Consider the following 21632-nt stretch of genomic DNA (forward strand, 5'->3'; position numbering starts at 1 on the left):
GAACTCGCTCTCCTGGAATCTTCTGGAAGTAGCTAAGTTTCATATATATAAGGCGACCCCAGGGTTACATAGATAGATAGAGAATTCCAGCCTTAAGACCGCCATCTCCCCTTCTCTCTCACTCTCGCACCTAGCTCAGTGTATTATTTTAAAGGTGTTCAGTGAAAAAACAAAGTTTTGGTGTGACGAGTTTTTGTAATCATAGTGAGTATTCATAAAAATTCTCTTAGAGTTTTTGTAAATGGCCCTGAAGGAAGGTGATAGGTTCTTGTATTGTGATGTGGATATCTATTTTTCATAAAGTGTCAAACTTAAATATTGTACTAAGATTTAATTTCAAGTGAAACAAGTGATTGTATAATTTTCATAAGTATTTCTTTTGTCTTAGTCTAAGGTTTATTTAGATTTAATATTTAAAGTCAAGTGGTAATATAATTTTCAGATCGTAACATTTTTGTCTTAAGCTAAGTTTTGTTCAGACTTATTATTTTAAGTAATTTATGTTTTATATAAATTTTTTCAAAGTGTTTTAATTTATATAGAATATATTTATTTTTGTAAAGAGTGTATTATCCCAGTCACCATTGGCCAAAGTAGTATTCGCTTGTATCCTGTTAAAGAATCGTAGTGAGTAATAGTTTTAAATAATTCTTGAGAATAATTACCCAGTTTTGTTTTGAGTGTACTTAAGAGACTTTTAGATATTCAGTATTTTATATATATTGCTGTCTGGGAGTTATTTAACTGTCTCAGTGTTCAATGGCTAATATTTCCAAGTGTAACAGATTTAATGTAAAAGCAAACGGGTGAGTTTGGAATTGGAGAGGTTGTATAGCTTGCCAGCCATAATATATGTCATATTATATGTTTGGTTCCCAGACACGAGCCATGGTATAATATATATTTTGGTACCCAGATCTGTGAGCCATCATCATATATATTTTTGGTGCCCAGACCCTTGGGATCGAGCGAGTGTGTTTTAAATATTGGTGATAACAGGGCTGTGTTTTGATAAAAAGTTTTGAACAATGCAGTGTTGATAGGATTTTGTGTATTTCTAGGATATATATTTTTTTGGAGAAATTTTCAAAATTGTTAAATTACAAGATGGCACAGTTTAATATCCAAGAGTTTTTGAATAACCCAAATTTTCAGGAATTGTCAGAAGCTAATGTAACTAAAGCTCAGTGGCTCTCTATCTTAATGACATGTGGTGGCCATGCAATGAGTGGGATTATTAAAGCCCAAATCAAGTGTCTAGCCTTAGAAGCATTGATAAATGAGGACGAGGAAATTACTTTCCTGGATTACGCTTATCAGGTATGGCAATGTTTTAAAAGATGGATAAAGGCTGCTAACACAAAGGAGATGACTGATTTAGAAGAATTCATAATACTAGAGCAGTATCTATGAGGAATTCCTGAACATATTTGAACATACTTGAGAGAGAGAGAGGTAAAGAAACTTGATAAAGCCACTTTGCTGAGCGAAGATTATAATATTATCAGTCGTAAACCCTCCTCGGGCATGAAGTTTCAACCCTTGTTCTGACCAAGCATTAAATATTCGCCAAACCATGGAAATCAGTTCAGTTATAACTACGTGAATAAGTTCAACAGTTACAACGGAAGTAGCACTGGTGCTGTCCCTAAGCAGAATGCAATAGTACCACAGCAACAATCGTGGAATCGTCCTCCTTCAAGTATTGTGAAAGACGTGCAGAAGGTCGATATTGTCTGTTTTTAATTGTGGCAAGAGAGGCCATATCAGTAAGGAAAGTTGGTCAAACCAATCGAAAGCAGTTGCCCAAGTGATTAAGGATAATTCGACTTCACAGAATGCGAAGACGAAGAAACAATCAGGAAAGGGCGGAGAAGAAAATAAACCAGCCAATGTTTACACAACGAACAGGATGAACCCAAACAGCGTGGATGCCTTTATACCATATATTTATGAAGGAATGTTAGCATCAATAGACGGGAGTCAGCGAACCCCGGTCAGGATATTGCGCGACACAGGTTGTAACCATAGTGTGGTGGTACGAGAAGTACACCCGTTTGTGGAACAGTCTCTCACAGGAGACTCAGTTATTTTGAAGGGAATAGATGAGGAGGATACCCCTATTTGCTGTTTGAAACTGTCATGCAAGTTGGTGACAGATAATTTTGATTTTGTGGTAGAGGATTCATTGGCTCTCCAAGGAGTAGACATCCTGCTGGGTAATGAGGTTGGTGGAGCACCGTTCGTGCCTTGTCCCATTGTAACTGAGAAACCTTTGAAGTATAGTCCTACGACTGAACTCGGGAAGGACTACTCGTATCTGTTTCCTAGTTCTGTGATGACTTGGAGCATGACGAAGAAAGTGGCTGAAAAAGAAGAAAAAGAAATTGAAAGAGCAATGAACTTGAAGGGTTGGTTTGAAGAAGAGGATTCCCTTGATGGTATGCAAGAAAAGAACTCCAGAGTAGGCCCAACCGAAGATGAATGACAGACGAACGGACAAGAGGACAAAGAAGAAATGGACCTAAAAGAAATAGAAAATTCAGCAATAGAAGTAGGACAAGTGACCAGGAAAAGGCTGATAGGATTGCAACAGAAGGATGCAATGTTAACAGAAAAATGGAAGGATCGAGAGGAAACGGATGGAGAAAAATGTCAGATGGCTGAAAAACCCAATGAGTGCAAGAAAGCTTCCTTACGCCTGATGAAAGTACGAGGAGAACCCTTCAGCAAAGGACCGAAGAAAATGTTGGCAGGGAAAGGGAAGGATCGAGAGGAATCGGACGGAGAAAATGTCAAGGATTTGAGGAAAGGAATCGGCGAGCTAAGGAAATTTTTCATAGAAGACGTGAAAACGAGTCAAGGACAAGCAAAGAAAAGGTTTGGTATGAAGAGTATGAACAGACAGGTTGAGGTAGGACAGAAGGTGTTGGTCTACGCATCGATAAGGAGATTCCCTCTCGCCAACGAGTTCCCAGAACCATTCCGGATTTTAGAGGAGAGCAGTGACCGGACCTACGTTATCAAGATACAAGGAAATAGGAAAAATCTAAGGAAGACCATATTAACTTCAAAACCGAGACTTCAAGTACCGCACTTCAACGAGAAATTCCTTATCCAAGTGGATGTGTCGGTTAACGAATTGGAGCTGTCTTATTGCAAGAAGATAAGGAAGGAATTCTTCACCCTATTTGTTTTATGTCGTCGAAGTTGAAGAAGCATCAACGAGTCAACTTGACAGTTTAAATAGAACTGCTGGGGTTGGTCGCAGCAATAAACAAGTTATTAATCCACGTGAATTGACTACAAAATGAAGAGATTACAGTGTATTCGGATCATAATCCTTTAACTTTAGTTAAGAAAAGGAAAAATAATAATCAAAGGTTAACAATGTGGTCCTTATGTTTGCAACTGTATTGTATTAATGTAAAGCACATATCAGGTAAAGTTAACGTGGTTACAGATTATTTATCTCGGGCTGAAGTGATGGATTCAGGCCCGGAATAAATAATCCTTTTTGGCAGGAGCTATGTTACGAAGCTGGTCTAGTGTAGAGTAAATACAGTAGTTGATTGATGATTTTATTTATATTTTATTTGTGCATTGAAGAGAGGTTAGCCAGCTCTTAAGATGAGTCCTTCTCGTGTAGATTCAAGTTTATTATGTAAATTACGTAAGACTTTCGTTGTTAATTTCATTGTATTCTTTATTCAAGTCAGTATATGTAAATTTACATTATTTTTTATGAATTAACTGTTTTATTTCACATAATTTTATTACAGTCTTACGTAATCCGTTTGAGAGTGTTCTGTGACTATACAAGATAGTAACAAGGGCTTATGTAATGTTCTTTTATATTTTTATGAGGTATTGCTTCATGTTTGTGAGAGAATACACAATATGCCATGTGCTTTGGATAATTCTAAAAAATGTTAGTGATAGGATGTTATCTTTTTTTTTATTTTTGGGGACAAAAGGTGGGCGGAGCTAGCTGACTGAGAGGATTTGTCTCACGATGCGTGGATACGGTTGAGAGAGCAATACTTGGTAACTCTGATGCCTTCCCCAGCCCCCATGCTTCCAGAACTCACTCTCCTGGAATCTTCTGGAAGTAGCTAAGTTTCATATATATAAGGTGACCCCAGGGTTGTATAGATAGATAGAGAATTCCAACCTTAAGATCGCCATCTCCCCCTCTCTCACTTTGCACGCAGCTCAGTGTATTGCTTTAAAGGTGTTCAGTGAAATAACAAAGTTTGGTGTAACGAGTTTTTGTAATCATAGTGAGTATTCATAAAAATTCTCTTAGAGGTTTTGTAAATGGCCCTGAAGGAAGGTGATAGATTCTTGTATTGTGATCTGGTTATCTATTTTCATTAATTTTCAAACTTAAATAATGTATTCAGATTTAATTTCAAGTGAAACAAGTGATTGTATAATTTTCATAAGTATTTCTTTTGTCTTAGTCTAAGGTTTATTCAGATATAATATCTAAAATCAAGTGGTTATATAATTTTCAGATTGTGACATTTTTATCTTAATCTAAGTTTTGTTCAGACTTAATATTTCGATTAATTTATTTGTTTTATATAAATTCTTTCAGTGTTGTAATTTATATAAATATATTTATTTTTGTAAAGAGTGTATTATTCCAATCACCATTGTTTAAAGTTGTATTCCCTCGTATCCTGTTGAGGAATTGTAGTTAGTAATAGTTTTAAACAATTTTTAAGAATAATTACCCAGTTTAGTTGTAAGTGTACTTAAGAGACCTTTGGATATTCAGTGTTTTATATATTGCTGTTTGGGAGTTATCTAACTGTCTCAGATTTCAGGTATTAATATTTCCAAGTGTAACAGATTTAATGTAAAAGTCAACAGGTGGGTTTGGAATTGGTGAGGTTGTATAGCTTGCCAGCCATAATATATATCATATTATATGTTTGGTTTCCAGACACAAGCCATAGTATAATATATTTTTGGTACCCAGACCCTTGGGATCGAGCGAGTGTGTTTTAAATATTGGTGATAAGAAGGCTGTGTTTTGAATAAAGGTTTTGAACAATACAGTGTTGATAGGATTTTGTGTATCGTTAGGAGATATATATATATATATATATATATATATATATATATATATATATATATATATATATATATATATATATATTGAGAGATATTCAAAATTGTTGAATTACAAGATGGCACAGTTTGATATCCAAGAGTTTTTGAATAACCCAAATGTTCAGGAATTGTCAGAAACTAATGTAACTAAAGCTCAGTGGCTCTCGATCTTAATGGTATGTGGTGGCCATGCAACGAGTGGGATGATTAAAGCCCAAATCAAGTGTCTAGCCTTAGAAGCATTGATAAATTCGGGAAAGTTGTCAGAAGAAAATATTGTAGCAGGTCGTGAACTGTTGGAGGAGGCTTTGGAAGAATTTTTAGCAAAGCAAGGACCAGTTAACCCATAAAATGAAGGCATGAAAGCAGAGGGATGTTGAAGCTGAGATTCGACGAATTGCAGGGGAGGAGAATTTGCTTAAGCTAAAGATGATGGCAGAAGAAGCACGACATGAGGAAGAAATAGAAGCAAGACGCGAAGAAAGACAGGCAGAAGAAGCATGACATGCGAAAGAAATGGAAGCAAGACGAGAAGAAAGACAGGCAGAGAATGCACGACATGTGAGGGAGTTAGAGCTGTTGAATGCTCGTGCAAGGTCGGCAACTCAGATGTTTGATGTGTTTAATGCACAGGTGTTGATCCCGAAATTCCTAGAAGCTCCGGACAAGTTCTTTGATCATTTAGAAACGGTCGCATCGTCGATGGAATGGCCAGAAAATAAATGGCCTGTATTAGTGCAGAGCGTACTTTCTGGGTAAAACCGCAGTGCTTTTTTATCATAATTTCAAGAACAGAGAAAGGAGTATAAAGAAGTAAAGAGGAGCGTGCTGCAAGTGTACAAGATGACCCCTGAATATTATAAAGAAAATTTCCAAAGTTTGTGGAAGGACAAGGAAATTACTTTCCTGGATTACACTTATCAGATACGACGATGTTTTAAAAGATGGATAAAGGCTGCTAACGTAAAGGAGATGGCTGATTTAGAAGAATTGATAATACTAGAGCAATATCTACGAGGAATTCCAGAACATATTCGAACGTACTTCAGAGAGAGAGATGTGAAGAAACTTGATAAAGCTGCTTCGCTGAGTGAAGATTGTAATGTTATCATTCATAAAGACCCTTCTCGGGCATGAAGTTTCGACTGTGGTTCTGACCAAGCGTCAAGTATTTGGCAAACCATGGAAACCAGTTCAGTAATAATTGTGTAAATAAGTTCAACAGTTACAGCATCATCAAGAACGGACTATGGTGGAGCTGGGTAACACCACCTCCAACCTTCCATCAATTCTTCCAACACTCCACCCCCGTCCTGGAAGAATACGTCCAAGAACTCTTGAACAAGAAGGTGATCAAGAGGGTAAAGTCTACCATGTTCCAGGGAAGACTGTTCTGTGTTCCCAAGAAGGACTCCGACAAACTCAGAGTCATTCTGGACTTGTCCCCTCTCAACAAGTTCATCGTGAACAACAAATTCAAGAAGCTATCTCTTCAGCACATCAGAGCCCTACTGCCCCAAAAGGCATTCACAGTCTCGATAGACTTGGCGGACGCCTACTGGAACATTCCAATGAATCGCCAGGCCTCCTCCTACCTAGGATTCAGGCTTCAAAGAAGGCAATACGCCTTTAGAGCCATGCCCTTTCGGGCTCAACATAGCTCCAAGGATCTTCACAAACCACGCAGAAACGATCGTCCAACAGCTACGCCTTCAAGGCGTCCATGTGATGGCTTACCTGGACGATTGGCTGGTATGGGCCGCATCCTCCGAAGAATGCTTGCAAGCTTCAAGAAAAGTGACCCAATTCCTGGAACATCTGGGTTTCAAAATCAACACCAAGAAGTCTCGACTTTCTCCAGCTCAGAAGTTTCAATCGCTAGGAATCCATTGGAACCTTCAGTCACACCGTCTTTCCATCCCTCCGAAGAAAAATCTATTTTTGGGTGAGATAGCCATGTTGTTCTGATGGACCCGCCCTTATTCTCTATTCGGCCTTGACAGGTCCCTCCCAATCTTATTGTATCATGGAGGCTGGCATAAATGCCGAAAGGAATAACAATGGCGCGCGACGGCGGCATCATCCAAGATGGCGGCCAACATGGCGACCGGATGTTGACGCCGCCGAGTACCAAAACAGTAACAGAGGAGGAGAACTTTGTAACGGCTCCTCCTATAACTTGCCACTATTCCCCCTCGAAGCGTAAACGCTATGTGGGGTGCAGATAGCTATGTGGCGTGTCAAGCATACATCCCCTGTTATTATACGATATCCTAAAGGGAAACCTTATGGGTACTCGCGCCATAAGTTAGAATTCTGTGAAACCTTTAGTTTAATTCTCTGGGAATATCTACTGTAGTCATATATACCCTTAGGAAGCTACTGAAGGAACCTTCCATCAGGACGACATGGCTATCTCACCCAAAAATAGATTTTTCGCTTCGCTCAAAATCCGTTTTTTGTTTTTTTTGGGAAACAAAAATATCAAATACCCTAATCAATGGCCTGATATTTGTTCACAAAAGCACGCTCTCCATTTACTCCATAACTATGCATTCCTGCAGCTCTCCTCTTCTTTTACTGTAATTAGAAGGTTCTCTAAATGCTGGGAAAACAAAAAATAGCAAGATATGTTGCACATGGGGCGAAGGGGGAGGGGTTGGTTGAGGAGGCACTAAACCTCCTGGAACCGACATCATCAACATAGTCAACCAAAGAGAAGTTCGTGACGTCAGCGTACATTTGGTATATATTCAAAACATATACTAAATTAAAAATGGAGCAATTACTCAAAAGTGTCACTCCACCAACCCCTCCCCCTTCCTTGCGCACCATATCTTGCTATTTTTTTACTTACTTAACATTTAGAGAACCTCCTAAATACTGTACAAAAAGAGGAGAGCTGCAGGACTGCATAATTTTTGAGTAAATGGAGACCGTGCTCTTGTAAACAAATACCAATGTCCTTTTTGTTATCGTTATGTCATCAAAATACAACAAAAAGTGATGGCATGGTGATTAGAAATTAATAAACATGACAGAAACAACACCTATGGCTCTACTGGTGACTTATAACTCCACCCACATAAGCTTAGTTTGGTTGTGAGCCGCCCTTTCCTTGAATGACCTTGGCTCTGCCTGGCGAGTTGGTGGGGCCTATCAGCAACTATAACTACCTCGTTAAAAGTTTAAATGGCCCTTCCAACTTCACTGGAGTCATAATCTGATTAAAGGATGATAGTTTGTGTTCGTGTAAAAAAAAAAAAAAGAAAAAAAAAACGTCCATATCACCTTAATAAGAAAAACAGTACAAAGTCATCATAACCTATTTATTCAGAATGAAATAATTTCCACTTTCTACATCCCACAAACTGCTAGATTATACCCAAAATACACACATTATCTACAACTTCGTTTGAACAGTAAATATTTGTGATATTCCACACCTATCTCCCTTCCCTCTAAAAAATTATCAGAAGCTTCATCTGAAATGTAAAATAGAATCTTTATTCATATATATACAAACTATAAAATGCAAATTAGTTTAATCAATACTTACCTATACAGTACCTGAATTATTAATATTTTTCTCATTCATTTTTTTCCAGCAATGAGTCCTATTGAAGAACTTACTGGCAGTCCTGCAAGTTTACACAACGACATTCCCAATAATGACAGAAATGATCCTGAGGCAAGAAATCCTTTGTTAGGTGCCAACTCTTCAGATCCTAAACCTGTTATACAAAAATGCAACCCATAACTACAGTAAACTTTGGGTTGAACATTTAGTTTTTGTAAAACTAAGTCAATAGCCAGTATTTTAGTTTTTTCTAAACTATCTCGAGAGTTGTTAAGTTTATTTGTTAGGTTAATAATCAACAATCTAGATTTTCAGTCTGGCAATTTAACATTGTAACTTTTTCTATACTAAACCAGATAGATTTTTAAAATGTAATTTTTTTAAAAGTTACAAATTATAAACTGAATCTATTTTTAATATGTAATAACAATTCTTATTGTAAATACCCTTACCCATGAAACAAAGTATTATATAGTACTGTAAGACTAATGTAGAAACTAAGTATTATATGACTTATATCAGATTATATGATATTGAAATTAAAAATTTCTACTTGTCCTTCTTCAATTTATAGGTTAAAAATTCATTCAGCTTTGAGTCTACAGATTTTTTGGGCTCAAGCCATGTCGTCCTAATGGAAGGTTCCTATTAGTAGCTTTCTAAGGGATATTTGGCTACAGTGATATTCCCAGAGAATTGACCTTTAGGTCTCCAGAATTCTAACTCCTGGCGCAAATATCCTTAAAATTTCTCTTAAGGATATCGCATAAAATCAGGGGATGTATATCTTGATACGACACATAGCAATCTTCACCCCAAATAGCGTTTTCGCTTCGAGGGGGAAAGTGGCTAAACTGAAGAGGAGCCGTTATCAAGGTTACCCTTCCTCCCATACTATTACATGGCTCCAAGATGGCGCTCATTCCTATTTCAGTAGCAATTGTGCAAGGTGGTTTTCCCTGTTATCTAACGTTTTTGATCGTTATTGAGAGGATTTAATATGCAATCTCCAGCTTCTTCTGCCTCTGGAAAGTTGAGTATTTATTCTTTACAGTGTATAAATTTTAGCTCCTGCTTCACAGTGAAATTAGTTTGATTTAATGTGTTTTGGAGCTTGGCCGGTCACCGTAAGCGCCATGGGCGCTGTCGTTCGTTATGTATGTGATATTTAGTTAGCAGAACGACATTCACGGTGGTTATAGCATTAACCCCTTAATAAATTATGAAAGCTATTTAGGCACCATTATACTAGTAAAGATATATTATGCATACAAATTTCCTCTTCCTTATGTCCATCGTATACGTTAGAGTTTCGGTGATTTAGGTAACCGAGATCTCACCCTGTGCTAGGCTACCGAGCCTATGCGCTTTAGTATACTTTCATTTTCCCCGGTTACCCTCTTATATCGTTTTATCAATTCAACAGGAGATAGTATATCTCTTAGAATTAATTATATAACTCGATACTCGTCTCCTGTGGAGATTTAAGGGTAATCCCTCCTTCCCTCTGAGTCTCTGAGTGCTGCCATAGGCGACAACCCTATCTTAGTCTTGCCATAGAGTAGTTCACTCAGGCTTGACTAAGCTAGTGTTTTCTGTCTCCCACCCTTGCCGGCGAGTATCCCGGCTTGGGTTTTCGACAGAACTTCAGAGTATTCAGTCTTTCTGCCGGCGGCTGAGCAGCAAGGCGAGTAGTCACTCCCCTGCCAGCTTAGAGCTGTCGGCATAGGAGGCTAAGCCTCCCTAGGCCGCACTTGAAGTGATAGTATGATGCCGCCACCTTCTCCCCTGCGGTCTAGAAGACTAGTCGTGTTTCGGCAGACCCTAGGCTGAAGAATAGATATTCTTCTGCCGCCTAGGATGGCGCCGATACTGAAACAAAGTTTCACCCTTGTGTGGAAGTGGCGGCAATCCTGCCGCCTTCTTCTACACTTGATACAGGACCCTTTTCCCTGCCCCTCTCTGTCCTTTAGCGATGGCCTAGCTATCGCAATTCTGTGGCCGTCATCCTACAATCTCAACGCTTGCTGGGTAGATTGTGGTGCCGGCCGGGCTCCTACATAAGCAGCTGTATAAGTCATTCAGTCTTTCCCTTATGGACGCAAGGCTCCAGGAAAGGTTGTGCCGGCTGTGACGGCTGCTGGTAGGAGACCCCTCTGCTGCTGAGTGTTCTCCAGTCCTCCCTTGGAGTGCCATCCATATTCCTGAAACTAGCAACGACCGGCAACGGATCTTGTGGCTGGATGGAAGCTTGAATGATGTATTCTCCCCTTCCATTTGAACCCTCATTCTGGAGGAAGGCTGTAAGGTTATATACTTACACCCTTATTTATTGTAAACATATATTTTAATAAGGCAGCCCTTCACTCCATGCTTTCTCTCTCTCTGTCAGCTAGTGCCGCCTGGTACCAACCCAGCCGGCATCATGTCAGCTGTACCGGTGCCATCAAGTACTTACTCAGTCGGCGGCATGCTGGCTGGACCAGTGCCGTCAGGTACTACCCAGCCGGCGACATGCCAGCCGGACTGTGTCGCCAGGTGCTAGCCTAGCTGGCAAGATGGCGGCTGATTGATTGATTGATTGAAAGTTTTCTGGCATCTTGACATCTAAGGTCATTGACGCCGATACCATTTACTGTATATGAAAATTAAAAGAGAATTCGATTAAAACCATAAAAATTAAGAAGTCATTAAAATAGTTAAATAGTTTTCAGAAGACCTGCTTCTGAAATAAATCTAAAAATTCCGCTCGCATAGTAAGACACATCATGTCCAAGAATCTTGGCAAGGATAAACCTGCCATCCTCACCTCGAGCCTCAAACAGATATCTATTTCTTAAGTTAGTAAAATTAGGGCATTCGGTCAACAAATGCCTCACTGTTAAAGGTACTAAGCAGTCCTCGCAATACGGTTGGTGTTGGCCCTTCAGCAGAAACTCGTGTGTCAACCGTGTGTGACCAATACGGAGACGACAAAGAGTCGTCTCCCATTTTCGGGGAATCATGTTATACCTCCAAGGTGATATGATATTTGTTACTTCCCTCATTTTATTGCCATCTTGACTGTCCCAGTGCTGTTGCCATTTATCACAAACCAATTTCTTGATGTAAGGTAGGAGATCGTTACATGGAATGGGATACCTCCTTGGTAGCAACTCGGATGCCGCATTCTTCGCCAGTAAATCTGCCTTCTCATTCCCAGACACACCTACATGTGCTGGAACCCAACAAAATCGAACAGTTATACCTTTCCGTCCAATAATAAAAAGCCATTCTAAAATCTTTAAAACTAGAGGGTTACTAGAATTAAAAACTTCTAAAGCTTGAAGAACACTCCTTGCATCACTAAAAATTGTAAAATTACCCTCCTTTTCCAAAGCTATTTTCTCAATAGCGGTTAATATGCCATACAGTTCGGCAGTAAATATGGAAGCTGTTAGAGGAAGTGCACCTCTACAATTAAAATCATTACTATGTACTCCAAATCCAACGCCAGCATCAGATTTGGAGCCATCAGTATATATAAAAGTCGATCCCCTATGTTCTTCGACATGTTCCATAAAAAGAGACCTGGATTCTAAGTCAGTCATATTCTTCTTAACTCCAATAAAGTATTTACAAAAAGATATGTCAGGTAATTTCCATGGAGGCGTTGATGATACCTTGAATGGAAGTACCTTATTTCTAATTATATCCCGACTATTTAAAAATCGTTTCACCCGAAAGCCATAAGGTTGAGGAGATTTTGGGTGCAACTCAAAGTATGATGCGTGTCTTACAAGGCTTGCAGTCTGAAAGGCTAGAGAGCTAGGGAGTCTTTGCAATCTAAACCAATACCGAAGAATGGAAGACATTCGGTAAAGGTCTAGAGGTAACTCTCCAGCATCAACAAGGAGACTTGGGATAGGCGAGGTTTTAAAAGCTCCAGTAGATAATCTAATACCTGCATGATGTATCGAGTCTAATATTTTTAACCGGCTTGGGGTGGCTGAGGAATATACCTCACAACCATAACTAATTTTGGAAAAAATCAAGGCCTTGTATAATTTTAAAATAGTATTGCGGTCTGCCCCCCATGATGTATGGGCCAATACTTTTAAGATATTCAGAGCTTCAACACATTTAGCTTTTAGCGCTTTTAGGTGAGAAACCCATGTAAGTCTACAGTCAAATATCAAACCTAAAAATTTGGTTTCCGATACACATGGTATCCGTTGACCTTTAATGTATATATCCGGGTCTGGATGTACTCCCCGGATACGACAAAAATGGACAATGGTAGTTTTACTTGTCGAGAACTTAAATCCATTCATGTCAGCCCACTGGATAATTTTATCAATAGAGAGTTGGATTTTTCTCTCAACCATTGCCATTCTAGTGCCAGCAAATGATATTGAGAGATCATCCACAAATAATGTTGAGAGAACATTCTGGGGAATGGCTGAGGATATCCCATTAATTGCTAGTGCAAAAAGGGTTACACTCAGCACACTACCCTGAGGAACTCCTTCCTGGCACTTACTCTCTGATAGAGTTTCCCCCACTCTCACTTGAAAAACTCTACGTGAAAGAAATGCCTGAATAAATAGTGGCAGCTCTCCTCTCAATCCCAATTCATGAATGGTTTTAAGAATACCATATCTCCATGTGGTATCATATGCCTTTTCAAGGTCAAAAAATACTGTAACATGGTGCTGTTTGGAAGCAAAGGCTTCACAAATAGAAGACTCAAGTCGTATCAACACATCAGTCGTTGAGTGCATTTTTCGGAATCCACATTGAATCGGTGATAAAATACCTTTTTTTTCAAGGTACCATATCAGCCTTGCATTGACCATCTTCTCCATGATTTTACATAAACAAGATGTCAATGCAATAGGACGATAGTTTGCTGCTAAAAACTTGTCTTTACCGGGTTTTAAAAAAGCTAAAATAATGGCTAGTTCCCAAACACTTGGGTAACTATGATCATGCCATATTCTATTAATAATACTGAAAATAAATAGCTTTGTATTAAAATGTACATGTTTAATCATTGCATATGGAATTCCATCGGGTCCAGGGGCTGTATCATTGCAATGAGCAAGTGCGGAATCAAATTCTCTTTCAGTGAAAGGAGAATTATACGACTCTTCCCTTCTTGTTGCAAAATTTAAAATTTTCTTTTCTTCAGTGCTCCTATACTGGTGACCAGGGGCTCCTTCACACTTGCTAGATACATTTGAAAAATGATTAGCCAGGGCATTGCTAACTTCATTTGCTTCAGTTACATACTGGCCATTCACCCTCAACACTGGTGGTGGGTTGGGGGTGAATTTGCCAGCTATCTTTTTTACTTTCCTCCACACAGAAGATGTTGGTGTTCTACTGTTAATGGAGGAAACAAAAGACATCCATGACTGGCGCCTTGCTTCTTTCATGGCACGACGGAACTGTGCTCTACATTTCTTGTACATAATTAAATTCTCATCAGTTCTGCGTCTACGCAATCGTGTTAGAGATCTTCTTGTGGCTCTGTGGAGTGCAGTTAGTTCTGAAGACCACCACGGGACTGGTCGTCGTTTGAATAACCCTGTTGTTTTGGGAATTGAATTGACTCCTGCTGTATGAAGAGTTCCATTCAGTAGGTCTATGGCATCATCAACACTTTCAAACTGTTCTGCTCTCCCTTCGATTTCACTTAGCTCACAAAATTTAACCCAGTCTGCCTTGTCTAGATTCCAACGTGGCAATCTTTGCAAAGGCGGATCCTTGTTGGTGTTTATAATGATTGGTGCATGATCACTAGTATGCCAATCATCTAATGTCCTCCAATCAAAATCAAGAAGGCAGTTAGAGCTTGCAATTGAAAGGTCAATGCATGACAAAGTACCTGTCTGAACATGGAAGTGTGTGGGCTCTCCTGTATTAAGGAGTCCCACATCCTCATTCTCCACAATTGATGAGATAATATTGCCCCTTGTGTTTGCTAGGATATCACCCCATAAAGGATGTCTACCATTCATATCTCCCAGTAAGAGAAAAGGTTGAGGGAGTTGTTGAATGACCTCTGCTAAATCATCATATAAAATATCATCATTTGGAGGTAAGTACAGAGAGCATATTGTATATTTTCTCCCTATATCAATTTGTACAACAACTGCCTGCAGGGTTGTACGTATAGATATAGGTATTTGGGGAACATCTCGACGAATGTACATGAGACTTCCGCCATGGCTCCCTACTCCGTGATCATAAGGTGTCCTATAACTAATATATTCGCGAGGACAAGGGGTATTAGCATCAAGCTTGCTCTCCTGGAGACATACAATTATGGGGGAATGCTCGTGAATTAAGAGCTTAAGTTCTTCATATTTGGCCCTCAAACCCTGACAATTCCATTGCAAAATGGATGAAAAAACTATGTATTATTTTCTGGAAGACATCTTTGATGAGGTCTTCCCATTGACAGTTTTTGATTTGACAATATTTTCTGTAGACTTCTTAAGTTTGGGTCTTGATAAATTAGGTTTTATATTAGCCTTTTCAGTGTTGTTGTTACCTATTTCTTGTGGGGGATGGTGGACCTCCACTTGAATTTTTGATTGATTCAAGAAGTTTTCCTGTTGATCTGAAATATCAACAGGCAAAACATCATATCTATTTGATGACATAACTTTTGTGTTTTTAATGGATGGGGGTGAGAGAGATGGAGGTCTCTCTCTTTTCCTATTGACAGGTGGTGATTTATTAGGTTTTGATGCTTTCCCCACTACAGGCGCACCTGATAATTCTGTTTCATGTGGAACCTCCATCAAATCAGGCAAAGATATAGCCTGAGAGAGGTTAGAATTATCCTTTGTAGTGGGGGACAAAGGTTTACTAGAGGTGAGAAAGGTCTTACGTGATATTCTTGCCTTATCCTCTAGAATTCTATCAGAAGATGGCAAATTTCTTTTCTGGGGAATAGAGGCAGTATTAGGTGGGCTGGATGTCTCCTGCCTCATTTTTTCTCCGGATTTCAATACTTTTGCATAACTTGCTGATTTACTCAATAGTCTCTTGGCATGCCCCACACTTATGTGTTCAATACTGGATTTATTGAGAGCAGCCTCTTCTAATTTATATTGCTGGCAGTTCCTATCCGTAGATTTGTGATTCAAATTGCAGTTTATACAATTGGCCTCTAGTGTACAGTCTCCATGGTAAACATTAGAGCATGTACTACACATTTTATCATTCTTACATACTTTAGATGGATGCCCATATCTATAGCAATTAAAACATTGCAGCGGCTTCTGCTTAAAAGTTCGCACTTTAATTCGTTCATTCTCTATGTAAAGGTGGAAAGGCACATCAGCATCCTGGAAAGTCAGGATAATCATTGACGTTCCAGGGACTTTATGCACTTTCCACACAGTTAAAGGACACATGGCCAATATCTCCTCTTCTGTGAATTCATATAAGTCTCTATTAAAAACTACTCCCCTTCCATAACTGAAGTTTAGATGGGGTTTCACATCCAGCTTTATGTCTTCGTTATCTGTATTTAAATTGGAAAGTATAACCGATTGAGTTTCTGATTTGGCACTTATTAGGAAACTGTTCTTTCCAAACCGAGATATATCTCCTGGTGCGATAGTACCTACTTTCTTTTGAAGAAATTTACATATTTTGAAATAATTTCCAGTACTCCCTTTTGATTGAGCAATAAGCCACTTTGGTGGTTTTGGCTTTCTCTGGGAAGGTACAACTACCTCTATACTTTTATCAATCCAATCTGCAGGCCTATATACATCCAGATTCTTGGGTACCCGATCGCAAAGAGCACCCTTGAAATTCAAATTACTGATTTTAATATTTATGATATCATTGATAGCTTTGAATGCTTCATCATGGTTATCAAATGATATCCATGAATCCCATTTGTCACCTTCAAGCCTCATCCTAATTTCCCTGATGTGACCATAACATTGAAATAATTTATATAGAACATCGTAATTGGTTTCAATGGGGATCTGAGTGATGTGAAGGATTCGCAAATTCTCCATGTCACCCAAATTACTTTGTTTTTGAACATAAGTAGCATGGTCCTTTAGAGTTTCCGGGTCGTCAACAGAGGGGTTAGTTTTAGGAGTAGAAGCAAGCCGGGTTATCCACCTCTTATCAGAGGATTTCAGTCCTCCTATCCCATGTGGCCCAACACGAGAAGAGGCTTCAGCGGGGACCAGTCCTCTATTAGAGAGGGGCTGCCTCTCTTAAGGTGGGCGTACACTGGTCAGTGGGGGTAGTTAGCCCCTCCCACCGACGACTCCAATGCCTAGCGTCAACCATTACCCGCAAATATGGGTGACTTAAAACCGGATCATTGGAGCCCGACTCTTAACAGACTTAGTCTGCACCCAATGGGGTCTGCCAGAGGGTGATGGCGTCTAAATTTGTACAGGTTGAGATGGCATGACATCCATCCCACCCTGCGCCAAATCCAAAGCAGCAGTCAAAACCTAAGTCGTACAAGCTAAAGTCGTCAACAAGTTCATGCCCAAGAGGAAGAGATGGGAGAAAATAAGAAGTAATCAAAGGAACGGAGAGAAAGTGCTGACTAATTTAGTTGGATCAACAGTTGGGCACCGAGGTCCAGTGGGGAAGTAGTTCCCATTGTTCATTAGAGCCCAACTGCTAGTCCCTAAGCCCCCCATCCTCATCAAGGCTTCAGCATCTGGGGGGAGATGGCGGCTGAACTACAGTATATGATTATACAGTAGCCAGTATATTTGCAGTATAGTATATACTGCAGACAGAAAACTATAGTATATATTATACAGTAGTTATTTTTCAACATACCTTGTGTATCCTTGCACAGTCTATTGCTGAGACCAATCCTATATTGAAAGAAAAGAATTCCTTCAATACACTGATTAGTAATCAGTTAATAACTTACCCCACAATATTATATAATTTAAGAAGGGTCAGTGGTAGTATACACTTATTCTATCCCTAGAGGTTAGAACCATTCTCTTTTGAGTTTGCCCTGATGAAGGAAACTCTATAAACTTAATATTGGGGGAGGTCACAGTAATTGGCTGGACAGGAGACAGAAGTGTCTTTCCTATTTCCCTTCTAGCTTACTATCCTAAGCTCTAATGGTTAAAATATTAATATTTTGCATAATCTGTTTATCATGTGAGATAAACAACCGCATACTCATTTAATTTTCCTTTCTTTACAGGAGGAATCCCAGATGAAATGCGATGCGATCTTCTGCAACCATAGGAGTAGGAACTTCTACGGTCCCAAAGCGTGCAGGTCTCATGCCCCCTGCACCATCACTACCGAAACCCTGCGGTACTGGGACCCCCAGGACTGCAACATCTGCCGGACCTTGGTGACCGAAGGTTTCGACGACACCAAGTCAACGGAATCGAGGGATGCGGCACAAGTAAAACTGCGCAAGTGGGTACGAGGATTCCAGAACAACTCTCCGGGACCATACCTACCTAACAATAGGATGCGTAGCTTGCTGTTCCTGAAAGCGGGTAGTGAAGTTCTCATGCCCCAAGCACGACCCGGACCTCCCTGCATCCAGATTGCCATCGAGACGGATGTCAGTGAGGCGTTGCAAGGCATGGACATCCACCAGGAGGAAAGGATGTCGGAAGTGTCCACGGACACTGAAATAGATCTAATAAAGGATGATCCCGAGGAGGAGTCTACTCTACCTCCGGAAGAAGAAGATGATGTTGAGTCGGAATCCCTTCCGTCTGTGCCGGCACCGGAGCCGTTACCCTCGACATCCTCAGCTTCTACCCCTCCATTGGACAACATGAGCCAGACACTGGCCCATCTTACGGCCCTAATGGAGAACATTCGCAAGCAAGGCGAAGCAAAGGAAGCGAGACTTGAGAGAGAGCTCCGTGAAGCTCAACTTAGCGCCTCCCGAGGGTCATACAAGCGACCCAGAGTCCAAGACCTCCTAGCCTGCTCTAAAACCAATCCCTGGAGGTATGCGGAGTTTATGCCGATTACTAATGGCAAACTCTACATCTCGGAGAAGATGGGAGCCGTCCCCTTAGACGACATCCAGTTTTGGCCAAGCTTTAACGCTTACCCTGATTGCTTCATTCGACTGAAGCATGAACCAACGCCAAAAGAGGAGACGGAACCGAAGGAGGTCATGGTTTCCAACCACGATAAGGCACAGGCTGTCTTGTCAAGTAGCCTGAAAAAGGCGGGCTATTCAAACTCGAAAGTGTCTGCCTTGAGCAAGAAACACCCTACCTTTCTTGCTCTTGCTTCAATAGCCTTCCCCTTTACGTCAAAGGCATTTAAAACTGTTGCCAAGGCAGTGGAGGCAGGCAAACCATGCCCTGCACTAGAGGAGTGCAGGCCTCTGTCGTTAGCCTTGCCCATGGAAGAGAAGGAATGGAAGGAAGTCCATCTAACCTTCTCAGTAGGGAAACTAGACGCAGATATCGCTGGATGACAGTTTAGCGAGAATCTCCCTCAACTTTCTGACTTTCTCTTGCGCAGGGAACAAGAGACGAAGGAGAGACTTGCTGTATCCTTATCCCTACAAAACTGCATAGAGATGTGCGCAGGCCAAAGAAGTACCCCAGACATGCTCATGGTCCTGGCCAAAATGCATATGGCCACCCTAGTAAAGGACCTGTATGTTTTAATGAAGGCTAGGAGAGCCTGTAGAGAGTTTGTATTCGCTGCTGCAACAGTGAAACACGAACCCAGGAAGCTGATATCCTCTAACATCTGGGGTAAAGACCTCTTCCCGAACGAAGTAGTCAAAGAGGTAGTTGAAAAAGCCACCACGGAGAATAGGAACCTTCTCCAGAAGTGTGGCATCTCCTCAAAGAGGAAGTCTTCCCCAGATGCAGGCTTCAACCTAAAAGGAAGACGAAGAAGCCTAGATTTCCCCCTCGGCCTGCTCAACAACATCTCACAGTCACCATGACCGCAATGCCCCAAGTGGTGGCCCAACCATAGACCACCTTCCAAGTGGTGCCTCAACAGCTGGTTGCCCAGTTACCAGCATTCAACCCCAGGTTTGAGAGGCAAACCACTACCTATTGGCACCTTCTAGTCAGTCACCCCCTCTCCTCCTACCTAGAATTCAAGTTACAGAAGAAAAGGTATGTTCTCAGAGCCATACCTTTGGACTAAACATAGCCCCAAGGATCTTCATGAAACTTGCAGACGCAGTCGTGCAACAACTACGCCTAGAAGGTATTCAGGTAGCAGCGTACCTGGACGACTGGCTGGTGCGGGCAGCATCTGAAACGGCTTGTCTGCAAGCTTCCAATATAGTGATCCAGTTCCTGGAACATCTGGGATGCAAGATCAACTTCAAGAAGTCTAGACTCTCTCCAGCTCAAGAGTTTCAATGGCTGGAAATCCATTGAAACCTGAGGTCACACCGCCTCTCCATTCCCTCAGGGAAGAGGAGGGAGATCGCAGGGTCTGTAAAGAGACTACTGAAATTCGACAGGATCTCAAGACGCCAACAGGAAAGAGTACTGGGCTCTCTCCAGTTCTCAGCAGTAACAGACCCAGTGCTAAGAGCACAGCTGAAAGATGTGTCAGGAGTCTGGAGAAGATACGCATCAAACGCTCGAAGAGATCTAAAAAGACCGATACCGGCCTCAAGCCGTGGTCGAAGGCCAAGAGCGAGCCTAACGAGGACCGTGCCCTTGCAACCACTTCTGCCGTCGGTGACCATCCACACGGATGCCTCGACGGAAGGATGGGGAGATCACTCCCATCAAAGGAAAGTCCAAGAGACTTGGTCATCTCTGTTTAAGGCCTTTCACATCAATATTTTGGAGGCAATGGCAGTCCTCTTGACGTTGGAAAAACTCTCCCTCGCAGATCAGTCCACATCAGGCTGATCTTGGACAGCAAATTGATAGTGAGATGTCTGAACTGACAAGGCTCGAGATCGCCCCATATCAACAGCCATCTTTCGTCTAGAGAAAAAGAAGAGATGGCACTTATCAGCAGTTCACTTACAATGGTTCCGCAATGTGACAGCGGATGCTCTATACAGGCTCAAGCCAATAGAGTCAGAATGGTCCCTAGAAGCAGACTCATTCTCCTCCATCTTGGAACAAGTCCCAGAACTGCAGATCGATCTCTTCGCGATGAGCGACAACAAGAAACTACCTCGATAGCCTCATACGAGGACCCTCTGGCGGAGGCAACGGACTCCATGTCCCTCGGTTGGAACGAATGGACCCGGATTTACCTAATCCCTCCAACCGATCTCCTGCTGAAGGTCCTCAACAAGCTGAGATCCTTCCAGGGAACGGCAGCTCTAGCGGCCCCAAAGTGGCCCAAGAGCAACTGGTTCCCTCTAGTGATGGAACTGAAGCTGAGGCTGGTCCCTCTACTGAACCCAGCACTATCTCAACGGGTTCAGAAGTCGACTGTCTTCGCTTCATCACAGAGAACCCAAAACCTTCATCTCATGATTTTCTCGCCTTAGCAGTTAAGAAAAGATTTGGGATCTCAAAAGGCAGTATAGACTTCTTAGAAGAATACAAGTCCAAGTCAACTAGAAGACAATATGAATCATCTTGGAAAAGGTGGGTTGCTTCCATTAAAGCAAAAGGACTGAAAGAAATCTCGATAGACTTATGTCTGTCCTTTTTCATCCACCTTCATGAACAAGGTCTGGCCGCCAACAGGATAACTACGTGTAAGTCAGCCCTGACTAGATCTCTTCTATACGCCTTCCAAGTGGACCTGACGAACGAAATCTTTCATGGTCCTTGGAGAAGGTCATACATTATGCTTCAACTGTGAACAATGAAGATAGTTCTCTGAAGGATCTAACCCAAAAGGTTATTTTCCTGTTCGCTATAGCCTCATGGGCTAGAGTTAGGGAAATAGTAGCCCTATCAAGAAACGAGGGCCACATTCAGTTCACAGAAGTGGG

At 41.0% G+C, this 21632-nt stretch overlaps 1 protein-coding gene across 10 annotated transcripts in view; it reads left to right on the forward strand.

Moving 5' to 3' along the window:
- Positions 1–9171, forward strand: part of LOC137627039 (sodium-independent sulfate anion transporter-like) — a 477203-nt gene extending 468032 nt beyond the window's left edge. For all 10 annotated transcript variants that reach the window (XM_068358087.1, XM_068358069.1, XM_068358033.1 and 7 more), the window contains one exon: positions 8733–9171. In XM_068358087.1, coding sequence (XP_068214188.1) covers positions 8733–8884 — 152 coding nt within the window. In that variant the 3' untranslated portion in view covers positions 8885–9171. The remainder of the gene's footprint in view (positions 1–8732) is intronic.
- The last annotated feature ends 12461 nt before the right edge of the window (positions 9172–21632 follow it).

Source organism: Palaemon carinicauda, chromosome 2 (genome assembly GCF_036898095.1).
Source record: "Palaemon carinicauda isolate YSFRI2023 chromosome 2, ASM3689809v2, whole genome shotgun sequence".
NCBI lineage: Eukaryota > Metazoa > Arthropoda > Malacostraca > Decapoda > Palaemonidae > Palaemon > Palaemon carinicauda.